The sequence below is a fragment of the Stegostoma tigrinum genome, chromosome 42, assembly GCF_030684315.1.
Source record: "Stegostoma tigrinum isolate sSteTig4 chromosome 42, sSteTig4.hap1, whole genome shotgun sequence".
Taxonomy (NCBI): Eukaryota; Metazoa; Chordata; class Chondrichthyes; order Orectolobiformes; family Stegostomatidae; genus Stegostoma; species Stegostoma tigrinum.
The window spans coordinates 10,646,342-10,672,654 of record NC_081395.1 but is presented as its reverse complement, the minus strand read 5'-3'; the positions used below and the strand labels follow the sequence as shown (position 1 = coordinate 10,672,654).

The window sequence follows — 26,313 nt, the reverse complement described above, 5'->3', positions numbered from 1 at the left end:
GTGAGTGTCTGTGTGTATTGGGGGTGCTGTTTGTGCGTGCGTGTCTGTGGGGGGTGCTCTGTGTGCGTGAGTGTCTGTGGGGGGTGCTGTGTGTGCGTGAGTGTCTGTGTGTATGGGGGGTGCTGTGTGTGCGTGAGTGTCCGTGGGGGGTGCTGTGTGTGCGTGAGTGTCTGTGTGTATGGGGGGTGCTGTGTGTGCGTGAGTGCATGTGTGCATGGGGGTGTGCTGTGTGTGCATGATTGTCTGTGTGCATGGGGTGGTGCTGTGTGTACGTGAGTGTCTGTGTGTACGGGGGGTGCTGTGTGTGCGTGAGTGTCTGTGGGGGTTGCTGTGTGTGCGTGAGTGTCTGTCGTGGGTGCTGTGTGTGCGTGAGTGTCTGTGTGTATGGGGGGTGCTGTGTGTGCGTGAGTGTCCGTGGGGGGTGCTGTGTGTGCGTGAGTGTCTGTGTGTATGGGGGGTGCTGTGTGTGTGTGAGTGCATGTGTGCATGGGGGGGTGCTGGGTGTGCATGAGTGTCTGTGTGCATGGGGTGGTGCTGTGTGTGCGTGAGTGTCTGTGTGTACGGGGGGTGCTGTGTGTGCGTGAGTGTCTGTGGGGGTGTGCTGTGTGTGCCTGAGTGTCTGTGTGTATGGGGGGTGCTGTGTGTGCGTGAGTGTATGTGGGGGGTGCTGTGTGTGCGTGAGTGTCTGTGTGTTTGGGGGGTGCTGTGTGTGCGTGAGTGTCTGTGTGTATGGGGGGTGCTGTGTGAGCGTGAGTGTCTGTGTGTATGGGGGGTGCTGTGTGTGCGTGTGTGTCTGTGTGCATGGGGGGTGCTGTGTGTGCGTGAGTGTCTGTGTGTATGGGGGGTGCTGTTTGTGCGTGAGTGTCTGTGTGAATGGGGGGTGCTGTTTTTGCGTGCGTGTCTGTGGGGGGTGCTGTGTGTGCGTGAGTGTCTGTCTGTATGGGGGGTGCTGTTTGTGCGTGAGTGACTGTGTGTATGGGGGGCGCAGTTTGTGCGTGCGTGTCTGTGGGGGGTGCTGTGTGTGCGTGAGTGTCTGTGGGGGGTGCTTGGTGTGCGTGAGTGTCTGTGTGTATGGGGGTGCTGTGTGTGCGTGAGTGTCTGTGTGGATGGGGGGGTGCTGTGTGTGCGTGAGTGTCTGTGTGTATGGGGGGTGCTGTTTTTGCGTGAGTGTCTGTGTGTATGGGGGGTGCTGTTTGTGCGTGCGTGTCTGTGTGTGTGGGGGGTGCTGTGTGTGCGTGTGTGTCTGTGCGTATGGGGGGTGCTGTTTGTGCGTGAGTGTCTGTGTGTATGGGGGGTGCTGTTTGTGCGTGCGTGTCTGTGGGGGGTGCTGTGTGTGCGTGAGTGTCTGTGTGTATCGGGGGGTGCTGTGTGTGCGTGAGTGTCCGTGGGGGGTGCTGTGTGTGCGTGAGTGTCTGTGTGCATGGGGGATGCTGTGTGTGCGTGAGTGTCTGTGTGTATGGGGGGTGCTGTGTGTGCGTGAGTGTCTGTGTGTATGGGGGGTGCTGTTTGTGCGTGCGTGTCTGTGGGGGGTGCTGTGTGTGCGTGCGTGTCTGTGTGTATGGGGGGTGCTGTGTGTGCGTGTGTGTCTGTGTGCATGGGGGGTGCTGTGTGTGCGTGAGTGTCTGTGTGTATGGGGGGTGCTGTTTGTGCGTGAGTGTCTGTGTGAATGGGGGGTGCTGTTTTTGCGTGCGTGTCTGTGGGGGGTGCTGTGTGTGCGTGAGTGTCTGTCTGTATGGGGGGTGCTGTTTGTGCGTGAGTGACTGTGTGTATGGGGGGCGCAGTTTGTGCGTGCGTGTCTGTGGGGGGTGCTGTGTGTGCGTGAGTGTCTGTGGGGGGTGCTTGGTGTGCGTGAGTGTCTGTGTGTATGGGGGTGCTGTGTGTGCGTGAGTGTCTGTGTGGATGGGGGGGTGCTGTGTGTGCGTGAGTGTCTGTGTGTATGGGGGGTGCTGTTTTTGCGTGAGTGTCTGTGTGTATGGGGGGTGCTGTTTGTGCGTGCGTGTCTGTGTGTGTGGGGGGTGCTGTGTGTGCGTGTGTGTCTGTCCGTATGGGGGGTGCTGTTTGTGCGTGAGTGTCTGTGTGTATGGGGGGTGCTGTTTGTGCGTGCGTGTCTGTGGGGGGTGCTGTGTGTGCGTGAGTGTCTGTGTGTATGGGGGGGTGCTGTGTGTGTGTGAGTGTCCGTGGGGGGTGCTGTGTGTGCGTGAGTGTCTGTGTGCATGGGGGGTGCTGTGTGTGCGTGAGTGTCTGTGTGCATGGGGGATGCTGTGTGTGCGTGAGTGTCTGTGTGCATGGGGGGTGCTGTGTGTGCGTGAGTGTCTGTGTGCATGGGGGATGCTGTGTGTGCGTGAGTGTCTGTGTGTATGGGGGGTGCTGTTTGTGCGTGAGTGTCTGTGGGGGGTGCTGCGTGTGCGTGAGTGTCCGTGGGGGGTGCTGTGTGTGCGTGAGTGTCTGTGTGTATGGGGGGTGCTGTATGTGCGTGAGTGTCTGTGTGCATGGGGGGTGCTGTGTGTGCGTGAGTGTCTGTGTGTATGGGGGGTGCTGTGTGTGCGTGAGTGTCTGTGGGGGGTGCTGTGTGTGCGTGAGTGTCTGTGTGCATGGGGGGTGCTGTGTGTGCGTGAGTGTCTGTGTGTATGGGGGGTGCTGTGTGTGCGTGAGTGTCTGTGGGGGGTGCTGTGTGTGCGTGAGTCTCTGTGTGTACGGGGGGTGCTGTGTGTGCGTGAGTGTCTGTGGGGGTGTGCTGTGTGTGCGTGAGTGCATGTGTGCATGGGGGGGTGCAGTGTGTGCATGAGTGTCTGTGTGTATGGGGGGTGCTGTGTGTGCGTGAGTGTCTGTGGGGGGTGCTGTGTGTGCGTGAGTGTCTGTGTGTATGGGGGGTGCTGTGTGTGCGTGAGTGTCTGTGTGCATGGGGGGTGCTGTGTGTGCGTGAGTGTCTGTGTGTATGGGGGGTGCTGTGTGTGCGTGAGTGTCTGTGGGGGGTGCTGTGTGTGCGTGAGTCTCTGTGTGTACGGGGGGTGCTGTGTGTGCGTGAGTGTCTGTGGGGGGTGCTGTGGTTGCGTGAGTGTCTGTGTGTATGGGGGGGTGCTGCGTGTGCGTGAGTGTATGTGGGGGGTGCTGTGTGTGCGTGAGTGTCTGTGTGTATGGGGGGTGCTGTGGGTGCATGAGTGTCTGTGCGTATGGGGGGTGCTGTTTGTGCGTGAGTGTCTGTGCGTATTGGGGGTGCTGTTTGTGCGTGCGTGTCTGTGGGGGGTGCTCTGTGTGCGTGAGTGTCTGTGGGGGGTGCTGTGTGTGCGTGAGTGTCTGTGTGTATGGGGGGTGCTGTGTGTGCGTGAGTGTCCGTGGGGGGTGCTGTGTGTGCGTGAGTGTCTGTGTGTACGGGGGGTGCTGTGTGTGCGTGAGTGTCTGTGGGGGTTGCTGTGTGTGCGTGAGTGGCTGTGTGTATGGGGGGTGCTGTGTGTGCGTGAGTGTCCGTGGGGGGTGCTGTGTGTGCGTGAGTGGCTGTGTGTATGGGGGGTGCTGTGTGTGCGTGAGTGCATGTGTGCATGGGGGGGTGCTGTGTGTGCATGAGTGTCTGTGTGCATGGGGTGGTGCTGTGTGTGCGTGAGTGTCTGTGTGTACGGGGGGTGCTGTGTGTGCGTGAGTGTCTGTGGGGGTGTGCTGTGTGTGCGTGAGTGTCTGTGTGTATGGGGGGTGCTGTGTGTGCGTGAGTGTATGTGGGGGGTGCTGTGTGTGCGTGAGTGTCTGTGTGTTTGGGGGGTGCTGTGTGTGCGTGAGTGTCTGTGTGTATGGGGGGTGCTGTGTGAGCGTGAGTGTCTGTGTGTATGGGGGGGGCTGTGTGTGCGTGCGTGTCTGTGTGTATGGGGGGTGCTGTGTGTGCGTGTGTGTCTGTGTGCATGGAGGGTGCTGTGTGTGCGTGAGTGTCTGTGTGCATGGAGGGTGCTGTGTGTGCGTGAGTGTCTGTGTGCATGGGGGTTGCTGTGTGTGCGTGAGTGTCTGTGTGTATGGGGGGTGCTGTGTGTGCGTGTGTGTCTGTGTGCATGGGGGTTGCTGTGTGTGCGTGAGTGTCTGTGTGTATGGGGGGTGCTGTTTGTGCGTGTGTGTCTGTGTGCATGGAGGGTGCTGTGTGTGCGTGAGTGTCTGTGTGCATGGGGGTTGCTGTGTGTGCGTGAGTGTCTGTGTGTATGGGGGGTGCTGTGTGTGCGTGTGTGTCTGTGTGCATGGGGGTTGCTGTGTGTGCGTGAGTGTCTGTGTGTATGGGGGGTGCTGTGTGTGCGTGTGTGTCTGTGTGCATGGAGGGTGCTGTGTGTGCGTGAGTGTCTGTGTGCATGGGGGTTGCTGTGTGTGCGTGAGTGTCTGTGTGTATGGGGGGTGCTGTGTGTGCGTGTGTGTCTGTGTGCATGGGGGTTGCTGTGTGTGCGTGAGTGTCTGTGTGTATGGGGGGTGCTGTTTGTGCGTGAGTGTCTGTGTGAATGGGGGGTGCTGTTTTTGCGTGCGTGTCTGTGGGGGGTGCTGTGTGTGCGTGAGTGTCTGTCTGTATGGGGGGTGCTGTTTGTGCGTGAGTGACTGTGTGTATGGGGGGCGCTGTTTGTGCGTGCGTGTCTGTGGGGGGTGCTGTGTGTGCGTGAGTGTCTGTGGGGGGTGCTGTGTGTGCGTGAGTGTCTGTGTGTATGGGGGGTGCTGTGTGTGCGTGAGTGTCTGTGTGGATGGGGGGGTGCTGTGTGTGCGTGAGTGTCTGTGTGTATGGGGGGTGCTGTTTTTGCGTGAGTGTCTGTGTGTATGGGGGGTGCTGTTTGTGCGTGCGTGTCTGTGTGTGTGGGGGGTGCTGTGTGTGCGTGAGTGTCTGTGTGTATGGGGGGTGCTGTTTGTGCGTGAGTGTCTGTGTGTATGGGGGGTGCTGTTTGTGCGTGCGTGTCAGTGGGGGGTGCTGTGTGTGCGTGAGTGTCTGTGGGGGGTGCTGTTTGTGCGTGAGTGTCTGTGTGTATGGGGGGGTGCTGTGTGTGCGTGAGTGTCCGTGGGGGGTGCTGTGTGTGCGTGAGTGTCTGTGTGTATGGGGCTGCTGTATGTGCGTGAGTGTCTGTGTGCATGGGGGGTGCTGTGTGTGCGTGAGTGTCTGTGTGCATGGGGGGTGCTGTGTGTGCGTGAGTGTCTGTGTGTATGGGGGGTGCTGTTTGTGCGTGAGTGCCTGTGGGGGGTGCTGTGTGTGCGTGAGTGTCTGTGTGTATGGGGGGTGCTGTGTGTGCGTGAGTGTCTGTGGGGTGTGCTGTGTGTGCGTGAGTGTCTGTGGGGTGTGCTGTGTGTGCGTGAGTGTCTGTGTGTATGGGGGGTGCTGTGTGTGCGTGAGTGTCTGTGTGTATGGGGTGGTGCTGTGTGTGCGTGAGTCTCTGTGTGTACGGGGGGTGCTGTGTGTGCGTGAGTGTCTTTGTGGGGTGCTGTGTGTGCGTGAGTGTCTGTGTGTATGGGGGGGTGCTGTGTGTGCGTGAGTGTCTGTGGGGGTGCTGTGTGTGCGTGAGTGTCTGTGTGTATGGGGGGTGCTGTGTGTGCGTGAGTGTCTGTGTGCACGGGGTTGCTGTGTGTGCGTGAGTGTCTGTGGGGGGTGCTGTGGGTGCGTGAGTGTCTGTGTGTATGGGGGGGTGCTGCGTGTGCGTGAGTGTATGTGGGGGGTGCTGTGTGTGCGTGAGTGTCTGAGTGTATGGGGGGTGCTGTGGGTGCATGAGTGTCTGTGTGTATGGGGGGGTGCTGCGTGTGCGTGAGTGTCTGTGGGGGGTGCTGTGTGTGCGTGAGTGTCTGTGTGTATGGGGGGTGCTGTGTGTGCGTGAGTGTCTGTGTGCACGGGGTTGCTGTGTGTGCGTGAGTGTCTGTGGGGGGTGCTGTGGGTGCGTGAGTGTCTGTGTGTATGGGGGGGTGCTGCGTGTGCGTGAGTGTGTGTGGGGGGTGCTGTTTGTGCGTGAGTGTCTGTGTGTATTGGGGGTGCTGTTTGTGCGTGAGTGTCTGTGGGGGGTGCTCTGTGTGCGTGAGTGTCTGTGGGGGGAGCTGTGTGTGCGTGAGTGTCTGTGTGTATGGGGGGTGCTGTGTGTGCGTGAGTGTCCGTGGGGGGTGCTGTGTGTGCGTGAGTGACTGTGTGTATGGGGGGTGCTGTGTGTGCGTGAGTGCATGTGTGCATGGGGGTGTGCTGTGTGTGCATGAGTGTCTGTGTGCATGGGGTGGTGCTGTGTGTGCGTGAGTGTCTGTGTGTACGGGGGGTGCTGTGTGTGCGTGAGTGTCTGTGGGGGTTGCTGTGTGTGCGTGAGTGTCTGTCGTGGGTGCTGTGTGTGCGTGAGTGTCTGTGTGTATGGGGGGTACTGTGTGTGCGTGAGTGTCCGTGGGGGGTGCTGTGTGTGCGTGAGTGGCTGTGTGTATGGGGGGTGCTGTGTGTGCGTGAGTGCATGTGTGCATGGGGGGGTGCTGTGTGTGCATGAGTGTCTGTCTGCATGGGGTGGTGCTGTGTGTGCGTGAGTGTCTGTGTGTACGGGGGGTGCTGTGTGTGCGTGAGTGTCTGTGGGGGTGTGCTGTGTGTGCGTGAGTGTCTGTGTGTATGGGGGGTGCTGTGTGTGCGTGAGTGTATGTGGGGGGTGCTTTGTGTGCGTGAGTGTCTGTGTGTTTGGGGGGTGCTGTGTGTGCGTGAGTGTCTGTGTGTATGGGGGGTGCTGTGTGAGCGTGAGTTTCTGTGTGTATGGGGGGTGCTGTGTGTGCGTGAGTGTCTGTGTGCATGGGGGGTGCTGTGTGTGCGTGCGTGTCTGTGTGTATGGGGGGTGCTGTGTGTGCGTGTGTGTCTGTGTGCATGGGGGGTGCTGTGTGTGCGTGAGTGTCTGTGTGTATGGGGGGTGCTGTTTGTGCGTGAGTGTCTGTGTGAATGGGGGGTGCTGTTTTTGCGTGCGTGTCTGTGGGGGGTGCTGTGTGTGCGTGAGTGTCTGTCTGTATGGGGGGTGCTGTTTGTGCGTGAGTGACTGTGTGAATGGGGGGTGCTGTTTTTGCGTGCGTGTCTGTTGGGGGTGCTGTGTGTGCGTGAGTGTCTGTCTGTATGGGGGGTGCTGTTTGTGCGTGAGTGACTGTGTGTATGGGGGGCGCTGTTTGTGCGTGCGTGTCTGTGGGGGGTGCTGTGTGTGCGTGAGTGTCTGTGGGGGGTGCTGTGTGTGCGTGAGTGTCTGTGTGTATGGGGGGTGCTGTGTGTGCGTGAGTGTCTGTGTGGATGGGGGGGTGCTGTGTGTGCGTGAGCGTCTGTGTGTATGGGGGGTGCTGTTTTTGCGTGAGTGTCTGTGTGTATGGGGGGTGCTGTTTGTGCGTGCGTGTCTGTGTGTGTGGGGGGTGCTGTGTGTGCGTGAGTGTCTGTGTGCATGGGGGGTGCTGTGTGTGCGTGAGTGTCTGTGTGTATGGGGGGTGCTGTTTGTGCGTGAGTGCCTGTGGGGGGTGCTGTGTGTGCGTGAGTGTCTGTGTGTATGGGGGGTGCTGTGTGTGCGTGAGTGTCTGTGGGGGGTGCTGTGTGTGCGTGAGTGTCTGTGTGTATGGGGGGTGCTGTGTGTGCGTGAGTGTCTGTGTGCATGGGGTGGTGCTGTGCGTGCGTGAGTCTCTGTGTGTACGGGGGGTGCTGTGTGTGCGTGAGTGTCTTTGGGGGGTGCTGTGTGTGCGTGAGTGTCTGTGTGTATGGGGGGGTGCTGTGTGTGCGTGAGTGTCTGTGGGGGGTGCTGTGTGTGCGTGAGTGTCTGTGTGTATGGGGGGTGCTGTGGGTGCATGAGTGTCTGTGTGTATGGGGGGGTGCTGCGTGTGCGTGAGTGTCTGTGGGGGGTGCTGTTTGTGCGTGCGTGTCTGTGGGGGGTGCAGTGTGTGCGTGAGTGTCTGTGGGGGGTGCTGTGTGTGCGTGAGTGTCTGTGTGTATGGGGGGTGCTGTGGGTGCGTGAGTGTCTGTGTGTATGGGGGGTGCTGTGGGTGCGTGATTGTCTGTGTGTATGGGGGGGTGCTGCGTGTGCGTGAGTGTATGTGGGGGGTGCAGTGTGTGCGTGAGTGTCTGTGTGTATGGGGGTTGCTGTGTGTGCGTGAGTGTCTGTGTGTATGGGGGGTGCTGTGTGTGCGTGAGTGTCTGTGGCGGGTGCTGTGTGTGCGTGAGTGTCTGTGTGTACGGGGGGTGCTGTGTGTGCGTGAGTGTCTGTGTGCATGGGGGGTGCTGTGTGTGGGTGAGTGTCTGTGGAGGGCACTGTGTGTGCGTGAGTGTCTGTGGGTGGTGCCGTGTGTGCGTGAGTGTCTGTGTGCATGGGGTGGTGCTGTGTGTGCGTGAGTGTCTGTGTGTACGAGGGGTGCTGTGTGTGCGTGCGTGTCTTTGGGGGGTGCTGTGTGTGCGTGAGTGTCTGTCGTGGGTGCTGTGTGTGCGTGAGTGTCTGTGGGGGTTGCTGTGTGTGCGTGAGTGTCTGTGTGTATGGGGGGTGCTGTGTGTGCGTGAGTGTCTGTGTGCATGGGGTGTGCTGTGCGTGCGTGCGTGTCTGTGTGTATGGGGGGTGCTGTGTTTGCGTGAGTGTCTGTGTGTATGGGGGGTGCTGTGTGTGCGTGCGTGTCTGTGTGTATGGGGGGTGCTGTGTGTGCGTGCGTGTCTGTGTGTATGGGGGGTGCTGTGTATGCGTGAGTGTCTGTGTGTATGGGGTGTGCTGTGTGTGCGTGAGTGTCTGTGTGTATGGGGGGTGCTGTGTGTGCGTGAGTGTCTGTGTGCATGGGGTGTGCTGTGCGTGCGTGCGTGTCTGTGTGTATGGGGGGTGCTGTGTTTGCGTGAGTGTCTGTGTGTATGGGGGGTGCTGTGTGTGCGTGCGTGTCTGTGTGTATGGGGGGTGCTGTGTGTGCGTGCGTGTCTGTGTGTATGGGGGGTGCTGTGTGTGCGTGAGTGTCTGTGTGTATGGGGGGTGCTGTGGGTACGTGAGTGTCTTTGTGTATGGGGGGTGCAGTGGGTGCGTGAGTGTCTGTGTGTATGGGGGGTGCTGTGTGTGCATGAGTGTCTGTGTGTATGGGGGGTGCTGTGTGTGCGTGAGTGTCTGTGTGCATGGGGGGTGCTGTGTGTGCGTGAGTGTCTGTGTGCATGGGGGGGTGCTGCGTGTGCGTGAGTGTCTGTCGGGGGTGCCGTGTGTGCGTGAGTGTCTGTGTGCATGGGGGGTGCCGTATGTGCGTGTGTGTCTGTGTGTATTGGGGGTGCTGTGTGTGCGTGAGTGTCTGTGTTTATGGGCGGTGCTGTGTGTGGGTGAGTGTCTGTGGGGGGTGCTGTGTGTGCGTGAGTGTCTGTGTGTACGGGGGGTGCTGTGTGTGCGTGAGTGTCTGTGGGGGTTGCTGTGTGTGCGTGAGTGTCTGTGTGTATGGGGGGTGCTGTGTGTGCGTGTGTGTCTGTGTGTATGGGGGGTGCTGTGTGTGCATGAGTGTCTGAGTGTATGGGGGGTGCTGTGTGTGCGTGAGTGTCTGTGTGCATGGGGGGTGCTGTGTGTGGGTGAGTGTCTGTGGGGGGCGCTGTGTGTGCGTGAGTGTCTGTGGGTGGTGCTGTGTGTGCGTGAGTGTCTGTGTGTACGGGGGGTGCTGTGTGTGCGTGAGTGTCTGTGGGGGGTGCTGTGTGTGCGTGAGTGTCTGTGTGTATGGGGGGGTGCTGTGTGTGCGTGAGTGTCTGTGTGTATCGGGGGTGCTGTGTGTGCCTGAGTGTCTGTGTGTATTGGGCTGCAGTGTGTGCGTGAGTGTCTGTGGGGGGTGCTGTGTGTGCGTGAGTATCTGTTTGTATGGGGGTTGCTGTGTGTGCGTGAGTGTCTGTGTGTGTGGGAGGTGCTGTGTGTGTGTGAGTGTCTGTGTGTGTGGGGGGTGCTGTGTGTGTGTGAGTGTCTGTGTGTGTGGGGGGTGCTGTGTGTGTGTGAGTGTCTGTGTGTGTGGGAGGTGCTGTGTGTGTGTGAGTGTCTGTGTGTGTGGGGGGTGCTGTGTGTGCGTGAGTGCATGTCTGTCTGTGTCTGAGTATGTGTGACTGAGAGATTTTGGGAAAGTTTATCAGTGGGTTAGATTTTTAATGAGTAGAGTTGTCATCAACAGTTCGTAATTGTTTTCCCAGTGCTAAAATCTATTTATTTGTAATAAGTACTCATTTTACATTCATATAGAAATCTAACTTGTACTTTTTGTCATTTGTAGAAATCTGTGTTCTTTTATAAATTCCTTAACTTTTGTAACCATGGGAATAATGGCACTTGACTAGCACCCTAATCTCAGAGAGACATCACAGCTTCCACACCAGTCTCTGCAGCTTGGGAGGAGCATAGAGTCGCGCAGGCCTTTCAATCCAAACCAGTTTTGCAAAGAAAACTAGCCCCGTTTGCCTGTGTTTGGCCCATATCCTGACAAACCTTTCCCATCCAGCTATCCATCCAGAACTCTTTGTCGTTAACAGTACCATATATACATTTACACACCCACCACTTCCTCTGGCAGCTCGTTGCAAACACACCCCACCCTCTGTGTGAAAAAGCTGCCCCTCAGGTCTCTTTCCCCACTCACCTTGAATGTATGCCCCTCTGGTTTTAGACTCCCCTAGCCTGGGGAATAGACCTTTGCTTATTCACCTTATCTATACCCCTTACGAATTTAATAGCTTGTACAAGGACACCCCTCAGCCTTCGATGCTCCAATAAAAATAGTCCCAGCCTCTCCTTTCAACAAAACCCCTATAATCTTTGTAACAGCCTTGTAAATCATTCCAATTTAATATCATCCGTGGGTTTCCTTGGGGTGCTCCAGTTTCCTCCCACAATCCAAAGATGTGCAGGTTAGGGTGGGTTGGCCGTGCTAAATTGTCCCATAGTGCCCAGGGATGTGCAGGTTAGTGTGGATTGGCCGTGCTAAATTGTCCCATAGTGCCCAGGGATGTGCAGGTTAGGGTGGATTGGCCGTGCTAAATTACCCCATAGTGCCCAGGGAAGTGCGGGTTAGGGTGGATTGGCCGTGCTAAATTACCCCATAGTGTCCAGGGATGTGCGGGTTAGGGTGGATTGGCCGTGCTAAATTGTCCCATAGTGCCCAGGGATGTGCAGGTTAGGGTGGATTGGCCGTGCTAAATTGTCCGATAGTGCCCAGGGATGTGTGGGTTAGGGTGGATTGGCCGTGCTAAATTGTCCCATAGTGCCCAGGGATGTGCAGTTTAGGGTGGGTTGGCCGTGCTAAATTGTCCCATAGTGCCCAGGGATGTGTGGGTTAGGGTGGATTGGCCGTGCTAAATTGTCCCATAGTGTCCAGGGATGTGCAGGTTAGGGTGGATTGGCCATGCTAAATTGTCCCATAGTGCCCAGGGATGTGCGGGTTAGGGTGGATTGGCCGTGCTAAATTGTTCCATAGTGCACAGGGATGTGCAGGTTAGGGTGGATTGGCCGTGCTAAATTGTCCCATAGTGCCCAGGGATGTGCGGGTTAGGGTGGGATTGGCCGTGCTAAATTGTCCCATAGTGCCCAGGGATGTGCAGGTTAGGGTGGATTGGCCGTGCTAAATTGCCCCATAGTGCCCAGGGATGTGCGGGTTAGGGTGGACTGGCCGTGCTGAATTGTCCCATAGTGCCCAGGGATGTGCAGGTTAGGGTGGACTGGCCATGGGAAAGTGTCCCATCGTGTGAGGGATGTGTAGAACATAGAACATAGAACAGTACAGTGCAGAACAGGCCCTTCAGCCCACAATGTTGTGCCGACCATTGATCCTCATGTATGCACCCTCAAATTTCTGTGACCATATGCATGTCCAGCAGTCTCTTAAATGACTCCAATGACCTTGCTTCCACAACTGCTGCTGGCAACGCATTCCATGCTCTCACAACTCTCTGCGTAAAGAACCTGCCTCTGACATCCCCTCTATACTTTCCTCCAACCAGCTTAAAACTATGACCCCTCGTGTTAGCCATTTCTGTCCTGGGAAATAGTCTCTGGCTATCAACTCTATCTATGCCTCTCATTATCTTGTATACCTCAATTAGGTCCCCTCTCCTCCTCCTTTTCTCCAATGAAAAAAGTCCGAGCTCAGTCAACCTCTCTTCATAAGATAAGCCTTCCAGTCCAGGCAGCATCCTGGTAAACCTCCTCTGAACCCTCTCCAAAGCATCCACATCTTTCCTTTAATAGGGCGACCAGAACTGGACGCAGTATTCCAAGTGCGGTCTAACCAAAGTTTTATAGAGCTGCAACAAGATCTCACGACTCTTAAACTCAATCCCCCTGTCAATGAAAGCCAAAACACCATATGCTTTCTTAACAACCCTGTCCACTTGGGTGGCCATTTTAAGGGATCTATGTATCTGCACACCAAGATCCCTCTGTTCCTCCACACTGCCAAGAATCCTATCCTTAATCCTGTACTCAGCTTTCAAATTCGACCTTCCAAAATGCATCACCTCGCATTTATCCAGGTTGAACTCCATCTGCCACCTCTCAGCCCATCTCTGCATCCTGTCAATGTCCCGCTGCAGCCTACAACAGCCCTCTATACTGTCAACGACACCTCCAACCTTCGTGTCATCTGCAAACTTGCTGACCCATCCTTCAATTCCCTCGTCCAAGTCATTAATAAAAATTACAAACAGTAGAGGCCCAAGGACAGAGCCCTGTGGAACACCACTCACCACTGACTTCCAGGCAGAATATTTTCCTTCTACTACCACTCGCTGTCTTCTGTTGGCCAGCCAATTCTGTATCCAGATAGCTAAGTTCCCCTGTATCCCATTCCTCCTGACCTTCCAAATGAGCCTACCATGGGGAACCTTATCAAATGCCTTGCTGAAGTCCATATACACCACATCCACAGCTCGACCCTCATCAACTTTTCTAGTCACATCCTCAAAGAACTCGATAAGGTTTGTAAGGCATGACCTACCCCTCACAAAGCCATGTTGACTGCATTTAATCAAGCCATGCTCTTCCAGATGGTCATAAATCCTACCCCTCAGAATTCTTTCTAACACCTTGCAGACGACAGACGTGAGACTTACTGGTCTGTACTTGCCGGGGATTTCCCTATTTCCTTTCTTGAAGAGAGGAATTACATTTGCCTCTCTCCAGTCCTCAGGTACGACTCCAGTGGAGAGCGAGGATGCAAAGATCTTCGCAAGTGGCAAAGCAATTGCATTTCTCGTTTCCCAAAGCAGCCGAGGACAAATCTGGTCCGGGCCTGGCGACTTGTCAATCTTAATGTTTGACAAAATTTCCAGCACATCAGCTTCCTCTATCTCTATCCATTCCAGCATGCACACCTGCTCTTCAAAGGTTTCATTCACTACAAATTTCGTTTCTTTCGTAAAGACAGAAGAAAAAAACTCATTTAAGGCTTCCCCTACCTCCTCAGACTCCACACACAAGTTCCCTATGCTATCCCTGATCGGCCCTACTCTTTCTTTGACCATTCTCTTATTCCTCACGTAAGTGTAAAATGCCTTTGTGTTTTCCCGGATTCCTTCTGCCAAGCCTTTCTCGTGCCCCCTCCTGGCTCTCCTCAGACCATTTTTGAGCTCCTTCCTTGCCTGCATGTAATCCTCTCTAGCTGAACTTGACCCTAGCTTCCTCCACCTTATGTAAGCTACCTTCTTCCTTTTCACTAGAAGCTCCACCGCTCTCGTCATCCAAGGTTCCTTAATCTTACCCCTTCTTGCCTGTCTCAGAGGGACATATTTACTCATCACTCCCAACAACTGTTCCTTAAACCGTCTCCACATGTCTATAGTTCCCTTACCATGGAACAACTGCTCCCAGTCCATGCTTCCTAACTCATGTCTAATCGCATCATAGTTTCCTCTTCCCCAATTAAATATCCTCCCATTCTGCCTAATCCTCTCCTTCTCCATAGCTATGTAGAATGTGAGGCAGTTATGGTCACTATCACCAAAATGCTCTCCCACCACAAGATCTGATACCTGCCCCGGCTCGTTTCCGAGCACCAAGTCTAGAATGGCCTCTCCCCTCGTCGGCCTGTCAACGTACTGCGTTAGGAAACCCTTCTGAACACACCTTACAAAAACAGCTCCATTCAAATCTTCTGCTCGAAGGAGGTTCCAATCAATATTAGGAAAGTTAAAGTCACCCATTACAACAACCCTACTGCGTGCACACTTTTCCAAAATCTGTCGACCTATGCTTTCTTCAATCTCCCTGCTGCTATTGGGGGGCCTGTAGTAAACCCCTAACGAGGTGACTACTCCCTTGCTGTTCCTAATTCCCACCCATACTGACTCAGTAGGCAGATCTTCCTCGACAATGGAAGCTTCTGTAGCTGTGATACCCTCTCTGATTAGTAGTGCTACACCCCCTCCTCTTTTTCCCCCCTCCCTATTCTTTTTAAATGTTCTAAACCCTGGAACATCCAGCAACCATTCCTGCCCTGGTAGGTAAGGGGTAACGGGTCTGGATGGAATGCTGTGAGTGTCAGTGTGGACCTGTTGGCCCAAAGGTCCTGTTTCCACACTTTGGGGAATCTATTGTATTCAGTTCTAATATATTCTATTCAGGGTGACCAGAATTGGACACAGAACTCCAAAGGAGGCCTTCCTAATGTCTTGTACAGCCGTAACACAATGTCCCAACACTTGTACTCAGTGCACTGACCAATAAAGGCAAGTGTGCCAAACACATTCTTCACTGCCCTGTCTCCCTGTGACTCCACTTTCAAGGAACGCTGTACCCACACCCCTCTGTCTCTGTTCGACAACACTCCCCAGGGCCCTCCCATTAAGTGTGTAAGTCCTGCCCCGTTTGGTCTCATCAAAATGTAACACTGCGCATGTATCTAAATTAAATTCTGTCTGCCATTCCTCAACCCATTGGCCTCATCGATCGAGATCCAGTTGTAGCTTTTGAATAACTTTCTTCACGTGCCAGGGTGCAAAGTAGCTTACATCCTTTCCCTGGTTCCAGATATTTTGGGACAACATGTTCCAGGAAGACATCACAACACCACGGTTGAGGGATATCAGGGAAGGCGAGGGTCTTGGGAGAAGCTGGGATTATTCTCCTCGGAGTAGGAAAGGTTGTGGGGAAGATTGAATCGAGGCAGTCAAAATCAATAATAGGATCACCATTGCACGTCAAGGGGGAGATGGTTAGATTCAGTGATGGGAACACCATTGAACGTCAAGGGGGAGATGGTTATATTCAGTGATGGGAACAGCATTGAACGTCAAGGGGGAGATGGTTAGATTCAGTGATGGTAACACCATTGAACGTTTCGGGGGAGATGGTTAGATTCGGTGATGGTAACACCATTGAACATCAAGGGGGAGATGGTTAGATTCGGTGATGGTAACACCATTGAACGTCAAGGGGGAGATGGTTAGATTCAGTGATGGGAACACCATTGAACGTCAAGGGGGAGATGGTTAGATTCAGTGGTGGGAACAGCATTGAACGTCAAGGGGGAGATGGTTAGATTCGGTGATGGGAACACCATTGAACATCAAGGGGGAGATGGTTAGATTCAGTGATGGGAACACCATTGAACGTCAAGGGGGAGATGGTTAGATTCGGTGATGGGAACACCATTGAACGTCAACGGGGAGATGGTTAGATTCGGTGATGGGAACACCATTGAACGTCAAGGGGGAGATGGTTAGATTCAGTGATGGGAACACCATTGAACGTCAAGGGGGAGATGGTTAGATTCGGTGATGGTAACACCATTGAACATCAAGGGGGAGATGGTTAGATTCGGTGATGGTAACACCATTGAACATCAAGGGGGAGATGGTTAGATTCAGTGATGGGAACACCATTGAACGTCAAGGGGGAGATGGTTAGATTCAGTGGTGGGAACAGCATTGAACGTCAAGGGGGAGATGGTTAGATTCGGTGATGGGAACACCATTGAACATCAAGGGGGAGATGGTTAGATTCAGTGATGGGAACACCATTGAACGTCAAGGGGGAGATGGTTAGATTCAGTGATGGGAACACCATTGAACGTCAAGGGGGAGATGGTTAGATTCGGTGATGGTAACACCATTGAACGTCAACGGGGAGATGGTTAGATTCGGTGATGGTAACACCATTGAACATCAAGGGGGAGATGGTTAGATTCAGTGATGGGAACACCATTGAACGTCAACGGGGAGATGGTTAGATTCGGTGATGGTAACACCATTGAACATCAAGGGGGAGATGGTTAGATTCGGTGATGGGAACACCATTGAACGTCAAGGGGGAGATGGTTAGATTCAGTGATGGGAACACCATTGAACGTCAAGGGGGAGATGGTTAGATTCGGTGATGGGAACACCATTGAACGTCAAGGGGGAGATGGTTAGATTCAGTGATGGTAACACCATTGAACGTCAAGGGGGAGATGGTTAGATTCAGTGATGGGAACACCATTGAACGTCAAGGGGGAGATGGTTAGATTCAGTGATGGTAACACCATTGAACGTCAAGGGGGAGATGGTTAGATTCAGTGATGGGAACACCATTGAATGTCAAGGGGGAGATGGTTAAATTGTCTCTTATTGGCGATGGACATAGCCTCAAATTTGTGGTGCAAGTGTTACTTGCCAGTTGTCAGCTCAAGCCTGGAGTTGGCATGGGCCGCTTCAATTTAAGATGCACCATGAACACCGCAGTCAGCAGGGACCCCTAGGCAAATGACATTTGATGCTACCACTCGGTTAAGTTCACTGGAGTTGGTGATGGTGGGCCTGGGATGGGGGGGCTCACCAATGCCTCTAATGATAGAGATATTTAGTCCAGAGTTAAGGTATGACCCAAGAGAGGGCCATCTTAACATCTCGCCTGTCTGAGCTAACTGCACACAGGCTGTAACTCTCATTGGATCAGAGGAACTTGGGGGGTACGTGTGCATGAAACACTGAAAGCTATCACAGAGGGGCAGCAGGTAGTTAGGAAGGCTAACCGAGTATTGGCCCTTATTTCAAGGAAGTTGGAGTTAAGAGCAGAGGAGTCATACTGCAATGTGAGACCTGATCTGGGGTCCTGAGAGTAGGTTTGATCCCCTTATGTAAGGAAATATATCATTTCATTGGAGGCAGTTTGGAGAAGGGTCACCAGGATGATCCCCAGTATGAAGGGACTGGCTTATGAACAAAGGTTAAACAGTTTGAGAATCCACTCACTGGAGGTTTGAAGAATGAGAGGTGATCTCACTGAAACATTTAGGAGCTTGGCAAGGTCTATGCTGAGGATGATGTTTCCCCCTCATGGGAGGGGTCTGAGACCAGAGGGCACCAATTGAAGACTGAGATGAGGAGGAATTTCTTCTTTCAGAGGGTTGTAAGTCTTTGGAACTCCTTGTGGGGCGGGTTGGGGTGGGATTGGGGGTGTGGGGGTGGAATACGTGGAGGTGTGGCAGAGCCCTTGAGTATATTTAAGGGTGAGATTCCCTGGCTAATCAGGGAATCAAGGTTTACAGGAAAAGGGCAGGAAAGTGACAAACATTGGATCCTGTTGAATGGCACAGTATGCTCGATGGGCCGAATGGCCCACTCCTGCTTCGATTTCCTTTGTTTCTTTTGCTTGCATGATCCATCTGATGTGATTGGCTCAAAGGTGAGCGATATGGAAAAGCGAATGAGTGCTCGTATTGGGGCGTGTGTGACCAAAATTACGAGGTGCCTACGCAGGAACCTCCCATCATACACCAGGGCGTGACCCAGGGGCGAAATCAATGCCAACACAGCTGACCTGTCCAACTGAATAGGCAGGAGGGGTGCTTGGGGGTATTTGTCAATCCTCCTGTTTATTCACAAACTGGGACTTTACTGGACTTCGTCACTCTTGGCCCCTTCTCCCCCCAACCTTTGACTTTGCAGGATGCCAACAGTTGTCATCCTGGCCATGAGAGATGTTCCAATTGAATTGGCCGTGCGTTGACGTCAGAAGAGGTGGTGAACGACCGCAGGAAGGCTGGCTGATTTTCCCGACCCCAAAATGTCCATCCAGCTCCCGACCCGCGGCACCACTTGCAGACCCCCAAGGGGTTGGGATTTCAGTCCGGGAGGACCTGCTTGGCACAGGCCGGGTCAGGAGTGACTGCCCAGTTTGTGGGCTCTGACTGAGGTGGGTTCAAAGGGAGTTGGGGTTGTGGGGTGGAGGAGGGAGGGTGGTGCCCGTGTCGAAGCGTTGCCCCCGGCGACTGAGGGCCCAAAACAGAATGCGACGCTTCGGTGAAGGTGCAGGGGGTTTTGTTGGGGGTGGGGGGCGTTGTGGTTCTTGACGTCCAAGTGGGGACTAGGCCATTGCCATCGGGAAGCCCGACCCGGCCACCCTCATGTCTCCCGGCCCTCTCAGCTGCTCCTTCCCCGTGATCCTTTACCGATAGCGGCTTTGGTGCTGCGCCAACGCGAGGTGGCAATGGGGCCAAGAGGGCAGGAAGACATGTTTGTTGGGGAGGCGGGGAAGAGATACTGGAAGGATGGGGAGATGTGGCGTCAATGGCCACCTTTGCCAGGTTTCTAGGCTCCCCCTTCCACAAGAACCGAAAGGTCAGAGGTGAACAATGGCCGCCGTTGGGCCACGCAGAGATTAAACAGTTGTAAAAGTGGTCTCATGCACTTGGAAATGAAGGGCCAGTGCGACCAGACCGTTCATTTGCGAGCATCGCAGGTTTTTCCCTCTGAGCTTCTCGGGAAACAGCGATCGGAGCGCTAAACATGCGACGAGAGCGAACCAGCAACAGCAACGACAATATTAAATACAGTGTGACTGAAAAGTGCCGAGCTAAATCCGGATACTGTTAAAACAGGTTTTATCTGGCTTGTTTAATTTTACTTGCAACTTATTTTAGCATTTAAAAGAATTAAAATAGAATTATTGTTGGGTTAAGGTTAAAGTTAAGTTGTCTTTGTTGTTTTTGCGATGTGGTCTGTTTTCTATTTTTTTTTAAATGTTAAAAGTTTTTAATTAATTGCTTTATTACCTTTCTCAAGTAGCCACTCATCTACTACACGGCCGAGCCGATAAGGAATTCGCTGTCTAGCAATCGCCAGTCGTTCATTATCAAAGTTGCCTTAAAGGTTTAAAGAGACATTTCAGCAGTTAAAACCTGCAAGGTCAAAGGTCAACAGTCAACACTTCAAGCTTTGGGGGCGAAAGGTCAAAGGTAAGCGATTAGCCACCAGGCCGCTGACTTGCCGGAAATTTCCCACCCCGGTGTGGAAATAACACGCCGTACCCGACTGCCGCCCCCTGGAACTGGCAACAAGCCCAATAAGGAGGGGAGATGGGAAAAAGGAAGGGAGGGGAGAAAAAAAAGAAAACGGGACGCCAACTGAGTCAAAATGGCCGCCGGGCGTCCTCTGTGAGCGGTTTCAGGGCCTCAACTCCTCAAAGGGAAAACCAAGCGGGAGGGTCGAGGGTTGTGGGATCTTCCTCTTCCGTTCATAGGAGAGGAAATGCAAGAGAAGGCAGATGGTGGGGTATTCATGTCACTGGGGAGCGGACAACGCACTCCTGAACACAGCTCATTCCGTTCGGGAAACTTGAGGCTGTGCAGCACATGCCACGTCAGGAAGGAGGATAAGGCGAAGGAGACTGGATTGCGATCGGGATGGCAGGATTGCACAGACTGGCAGAAAAAAAATGACAAAAGAAGATTTGGCCACTGTCGTAGGGTCAGAGTGAGGGTCTGCCTGTCACAGGGTCAAAGTGAGGGTCTGACTGTCACAGGGTCAGAGTGAATGTCTCACTGTCACATTGTCAGAGTGAGGGTTTCACTGTCACAGGGTCAGAATGAGGGTCTCACTGTCATAGGGTCTGAGTGAGGGTCTCTCTGTCACAGGTTCAGAATGAGGGTCTCACTGTTGTAGGGTCAGAGTGAGGGTCTGACTGTCACAGGATCAGAGTGAGGGTCTCATTGTCACAGGGTCAGCGTGAGGGTCTGACTGTCAGAGGGTCAGAGTCAGGGTCTCACTGTCACAGTGTCAGAGTGAGGGTCTCACTGTTGTATGGTCAGAGTGAGGGTCCCACTGTCTCAGGGCCAGAGTGAAGGTTTGACTGTCACAGGGTTAGAGTGAGGGTCTCACTGTAGTAGGGTCAGAGTGAGGGTCCCACGGTCGCAGTTTCAGAGTGAGGGTCTCACTGTCACAGTGTCAGAGTGAGGGTCTCACTGTCACAGGGTCAGGGTGAGGGTCCCACTGTCACAGGGTCAGGGTGAGGGTCCCACTGTCACAGGGTCAGAGTGAGTGTCCCCATGTCACAGGGTCAGAGTGAGGGACCCACTGTTATCGGGTCAGAGTGAGGGTCTCACTGTCGCAGAGTCAGAGTGAGGGTCTGACTGTCGCAGGGTCAGAGTGAGGGTCTGACTGTCGCAGGGTCAGAGTTAGGGTCTCACTGTCGCAGGGTCAGAGTGAGGTTCTCACTGTCGCAGGGTCAGAGTGAGGGTCTGACTGTCACAGGGTCAGAGTGAGGGTCTCACTGTCGCAGAGTCAGAGTGAGGGTCTGACTGTCGCAGGGTCAGAGTGAGGGTCTCACTGTCGCAGGGTCAGAGTGAGGTTCTCACTGTCGCAGGGTCAGAGTGAGGGTCTCACTGTCGCAGAGTCAGAGTGAGGGTCTGACTGTCGCAGGGTCAGAGTGAGGGTCTGACTGTCACAGGGTCAGAGTGAGGGTCTGACTGTCGCAGGGTCAGAGTGAGGGTCTGACTGTCGCAGGGTCAGAGTGAGGGTCTGACTGTCGCAGGGTCAGAGTGAGGGTCTCACTGTCGCAGGGTCAGAGTGAGGTTCTCACTGTCGCAGGGTCAGAGTGAGGGTCTGACTGTCACAGGGTCAGAGTGAGGGACTCAATGTCACAGGGTCAGAGTGAGGGTTTCACTGCCACAGGGTGAGAGTGAGGGTCCCACGGTCGCAGGGTGAGAGTGAGGGTCTGACTGTCGCAGGGTCAGAGTGAGGGTCTCACTGTCGCAAGGTCAGAGTGATGGTCCCACTGTCGCAGGGTCAGAGTGAGGGTCTGACTGTCACAGGGTCAGAGTGAGGGTCTGACTGTCACAGGGTCAGAGTGAGGGTCCCAGTGTTACAGGGTCAGAGTGAGGGTCTCACTGTCACAGGGTCAGAGTGAGGGTCTGACAGTCACAGGGTCAGAGTGAGGGTCTGACTGTCGCAGGGTCAGAGTGAGGGTCTCACTTTCGCAGGGTCAGAGTGAGGGACCCACTGTCGCAGGGTCAGAGTGAGGGTCTGACGGTCACAGGGTCAGAGTGACGGCCCCACTGTCGCAGGGTCAGAGTGAGGGTCTGACTGTCACAGGGTCAGAGTGAGGGTCCCACTGTCACAGGGTCAGAGTGAGGGTCCCACTGTCGCAGGGTCAGAGTGAGGGTCTCACTGTCATAGGGTCAGAGTGAGGGTCTGACTGTCACAGGGTCAGAGTGAGGGTCCCACTGTCACAGGGTCAGAGTGAGGGTCTCACTGTCGCAAGGTCAGAGTGATGGTCCCACTGTCGCAGGGTCAGAGTGAGGGTCTCACTGTCACAGGGTCAGAGTGAGGGTCTCACTTTCGCAGGGTCAGAGTGAGGGACCCACTGTCGCAGGGTCAGAGTGAGGGTCTGACGGTCACAGGGTCAGAGTGACGGCCCCACTGTCGCAGGGTCAGAGTGAGGGTCTGACTGTCACAGGGTCAGAGTGAGGGTCCCACTGTCACAGGGTCAGAGTGAGGGTCTCACTGTCATAGGGTCAGAGTGAGGGTCTGACTGTCACAGGGTCAGAGTGAGGGTCCCACTGTCGCAGTTTCAGAGTGAGGGTCTCACTGTCTCATTGTCAGAGTGAGGGTTTCACTGTCACAGGGTCAGAATGAGGGTCTCACTGTCATAGGGTCAGAGTGAGGGTCTGACTGTCACAGGATCAGAGTGAGGGTCCCACTGTCTCAGGGCCAGAGTGAAGGTTTGACTGTCACAGGGTTAGAGTGAGGGTCTCTCTGTTGTAGGGTCAGAGTGAGGGTCTGACTGTCACAGGATCAGAGTGACGTTCTCACTGTTGTAGGGTCAGAGCGAGGGTCCCAAGGTCGCAGTTTCAGAGTGAGGGTCTCACAGTCACAGGGTCAGATTGAGGGTCTCACTGTCGCAGTGTCAGAGTGAGGGTCTCACTGTCACAGGGTCAGAGTGAGGGTCCCACTGTTATCGGGTCAGAGTGAGGGACCCACTGTTATCGGGTCAGAGTGAGGGTCTCACTGTCGCAGGGTCAGAGTGAGGGTCTGACTGTCGCAGGGTCAGAGTGAGGGTCCCACTGTTATCGGGTCAGAGTGAGGGTCTCACTGTCACAGGCTCAGAGTGAGGTACTCACTGTCGCAGGGTCAGAGTGAGGGTCTCACTGTCACAAGGTTTGAGTGAGGGTCCCACTGTCACAGGGTCACAGTGAGGGACTGACTGTCACAAGGTCAGAGTGAGGGTCTCACTGTGGTAGGGTCAGAGTGAGGGTCCCACTGTCGCAGGGTCAGAGTGAGGGTCCCACTGTCACAGAGTCAGAGTGAGGGACTGACTGTCACAGGGTCAGAGTGAGGGTCTCACTGTGACAGGGTCAGAGTGAGGGTCACACTGTGACAGGGTCAGAGTGAGGGTCTCACTGTCACAGGGTCAGAGTGAGGGTCTGCCTGTCCCAGGGTCAGAGTAAGGGTCTCACTGTCGTATGGTCAGAGTGAGGGTCTGACTTTCACAGGGTCAGACTAAGCGTCCCACTGTCGCAGCGTCAGAGTGAGGGTCTCACTGTCGCAGGGTCAGAGTGAGGTTCTCAGTGTCGCAGGGTCAGAGTGAGGGTCTCACTGTCGCAGGGTCAGAGTGATGGTCTGACTGTCACAGGGTCAGAGTGAGGGTCCCACTGTCGCAGTGTCAGAGTGAGGGTCCCAATGTCGTAGGGTCAGACAGAGGTTCTGACTGTCCAGGGTCAGTCTGACGGTCTCACTGTCACAGGAGCACAGTGAGGGTCACACTGTTGTATGGTCAGAGTGAGGGTCTCACTGTGACAGGTTCAGAGTGAGGGTCTGACTGTCACAGGGACAGTGTGAGGGTCTGACTGTCAGAGTCAGAGTGAGGGTCCCAGTGTTACAGGGTCAGAGTGATGGTCTCACTGTCGCAAGGTCAGAGTGAGGGTCCCACTGTCGCAGGGTCAGAGTGAGGGTCTCACTGTCACAGGGTAAGAGTGAGGGTCTGACTGTTGTAGGGTCAGAGTGAGGGTCTGACTGTCACAGGGTCAGAGTGAGGGTCTCACTCTCCCATGGTCAGAGGGAGGGTCTCACTCTCACATGGTCAGAGTGAGGGCCTCACTCTCACATGGTCAGAGTGAAGGTCTCACTGTCGCAGGGTCAGCGTGAGTGTCCTACTGTCGTTGGGTCAGATTGAGGGTCCCACTGTCGCAGCGTCAGAGTGAGGGTCTCACTGTCACATAGTCAGATTGAGGGACTCACTGTTCAGGGTCAGAGTGAGGGTCTCACTGTCGCTGGGTCAGAGTGAGACTCTCACTGTCACAGGGTCAGAGTAACTTTCCCACTGTCGCAGGGTCAGATTGAGGGTCCCATTGTCACAGGTTCCGACTGAGCGTCTCACTGTCACAGAGTCAGTGTGACGGCCTTACTGTTGTAGGGTCAGAGTGAGTGTCTGACTGTCACAGGGTCAGAGTGAGGGTCTGACTGTCACAGGGTCAGAGTGAGGGTCTCACTGCCGCAGGGTCAGAGTGAGGACACTGTCACAGTGTCAGATTGAGGGTCACACTGTCACAGGGTCAGGGTGAGGGTCCAACTGTCACAGGGTCAGAGTGAGGGTCCCCTTGTCACAGGGTCAGAGTGAGGGTCTCCCTGTCACAGGGTCAGAGTGAGGATCCCACTGTTATCGGGTCAGAGTGAGGGTCTGACTGTCACAGGGTCAGAGTGAGGGTCCCACTGTCGCAGCGTCAGAGTGAGTGTCTCACTGTCATAGGGTCTGAGTGAGGGTCTCTCTGTCACAGGTTCAGAATGAGGGTCTCTCTGTTGTAGGGTCAGAGTGAGGGTCTGACTGTCACAGGATCAGAGTGAGGGTCTCACTGTCACAGGGTCAGAGTGAGGGTCCCACTGTCTCAGGGCCAGAGTGAAGGTTTGACTGTCACAGGGTCAGAGTGAGGGTCCCACTGTCTCAGGGCCAGAGTGAAGGTTTGACTGTCACAGGGTTAGAGTGAGGGTCTCACTGTAGTAGGGTCAGATTGAGGATCTGACAGTCCAGGGTCAGAGTGAGGGTCCCACGGTCGCAGGGTCAGAGTGAGGGTCTCCCTGTCACAGGGTCAGAGTGAGGGTCTCACTGTCGCAGGGTCAGAGTGAGGGTCTCACTGCCGCAGGGTCAGGGTGAGGGTCCCACTGTCACAGGGTCAGAGTGAGTGTCCCATTGTCACAGGGTCGGAGTGAGGGTCTCCCTGTCACAGGGTCAGAGTGAGGGTCCCACTGTTATCGGGTCAGAGTGAGGGTCTCACTGTCGTAGGGTCAGAGTGAGGGTCTGACTGTCACATGGTCAGTGTGAGGGTCTCACTCTCACACGGTCAGAGTGAGGGTGTCAGTGTCGTAGGGTCAGGGTGAAGGTCTCACTGTAGCAGGGTCAGTGTGAGGGTCCCAATGTCGCATGATCAGAGTGAAGGTCTGACTGTCACAGGGTCTGAGTGAGGCTCCCACGGTCGCAGCGTCCTATTGAGGGTCCCATTGTCACAGGGTCAGAGTGAGGGCTTCACTGTTACAGGGTCAGAGTGAGGGTCTCACTGTCGTAGGGTCAGAGTGAGGGTCTGACTGTCACAGGATCAGAGTGAGGGTCACACTGTCGCAAGGTCAGAGTGAGGGTCCCACTGTCGCAAGGTCAGAGTGAGGGTCGCACTCTCACAGGGTCAGAATGAGGGTCTCACTGTCGTAGGGTCTGAGTGAGGGTCTCTCTGTCACAGGTTCAGAATGAGGGTCTCTCTGTTGTAGGGTCAGAGTGAGGGTCTGACTGTCACAGGATCAGAGTGAGGGTGTCACTGTCACAATGTCAGAGTAAGGGTCTCACTCTCACATGGTCAGAGTGAGGGTCTCATTCTCACATGGTCAGAGTGAGGGTCTCACTGTCACAGGGTCAGAGTGAGGGTTTCACTGTCACAGGGTCAGAATGAGGTTCTCACTGTCGTAGGGTCTGAGTGAGGGTCTCACTGTCACAGGTTCAGAATGAGGGTCTCTCTGTTGTCGGGTCAGAGTGAGGGTCTGACTGTCACAGGGTCAGAGTGAGGGTCTCACTGTCGCAGGGTCAGAGTGAGGGTCTCACTCTCACATGGTCAGAGTGAGTGTCTCACTGTCACAGGGTCAGAGTGAGCCTCTCACTGTCGCAGGGTCAGCGTGAGTATCTCACTGTCGTAGGGTCAGAGTGAGGGTCTCACTCTCACATGGTCAGAGTGAGGGTCTCACTGTCGCAGGGTCAGAGTGAGAGTCTCACTGTCGTATGGTCAGAATGAGGGTCTCACTCTCACATGGTCAGAGTGAGGGTCTCACTGTCACAGGGTCAGAGTGATGGTCCCAGTGTTACAGGGTCAGAGTGATGGTCTCACTGTCGCAAGGTCAGAGTGAGGGTCCCACTGTCGCAGGGTCAGAGTGAGGGTCTCACTGTCACAGGGTAAGAGTGAGGGTCTGACTGTTGTAGGGTCAGAGTGAGGGTCTGACTGTCACAGGGTCAGAGTGAGGGTCTCACTCTCCCATGGTCAGAGGGAGGGTCTCACTCTCACATGGTCAGAGTGAGGGCCTCACTCTCACATGGTCAGAGTGAAGGTCTCACTGTCGCAGGGTCAGCGTGAGTGTCCTACTGTCGTTGGGGCAGATTGAGGGTCCCACTGTCGCAGCGTCAGAGTGAGGGTCTCACTGTCACATAGTCAGATTGAGGGACTCACTGTTCAGGGTCAGAGTGAGGGTCTCACTGTCGCTGGGTCAGAGTGAGACTCTCACTGTCACAGGGTCAGAGTAACTTTCCCACTGTCGCAGGGTCAGATTGAGGGTCCCATTGTCACAGGTTCCGACTGAGCGTCTCACTGTCGCAGGGTCAGAGTGAGGGTCTCACTGTTGAGGGCCAGAGTGAGAGTCTCACTGTCACAAGGTCAGAGTGTTGGTCCCAGTGTTACAGGGTCAGAGTGAGGGTCTCACTGTTGTAGGGTCAGAGTGAGGGCCCCACTCTCACATGGTCAGAGTGAAGGTCTCACTGTTGCAGGGTCAGCGTGAGTGTCCTACTGTCGTAGGGTCAGAGTCAGGGACTCACTGTCACAGGGTCAGAGTGAGGGTCCCAGTGTTACAGGGTCAGAGTGAGGGTCTCACTGTTGTAGGGTCAGAGTGAGGGCCCCACTGTCACAAGGTCAGAGTGAGGGTCCCACTGT

General features: G+C 54.9%; 1 protein-coding gene across 2 annotated transcripts in view; it reads right to left on the bottom strand.

Annotated features, from left to right (window-relative positions):
- LOC125449256 (neurexin-2-like) overlaps positions 1–26,313 on the bottom strand; it is a 1,112,849-nt gene that overhangs the window by 78,200 nt on the left and 1,008,336 nt on the right. Inside the window, exon 18 of one of the 2 annotated variants that reach the window (XM_059641436.1) lies at positions 18,916–19,005. The exons of the other annotated variant lie outside the window; for it this stretch is intronic. Coding sequence (XP_059497419.1) covers positions 18,916–19,005 — 90 coding nt within the window. The remainder of the gene's footprint in view (positions 1–18,915; positions 19,006–26,313) is intronic. 2 annotated transcript variants of the gene reach the window in all.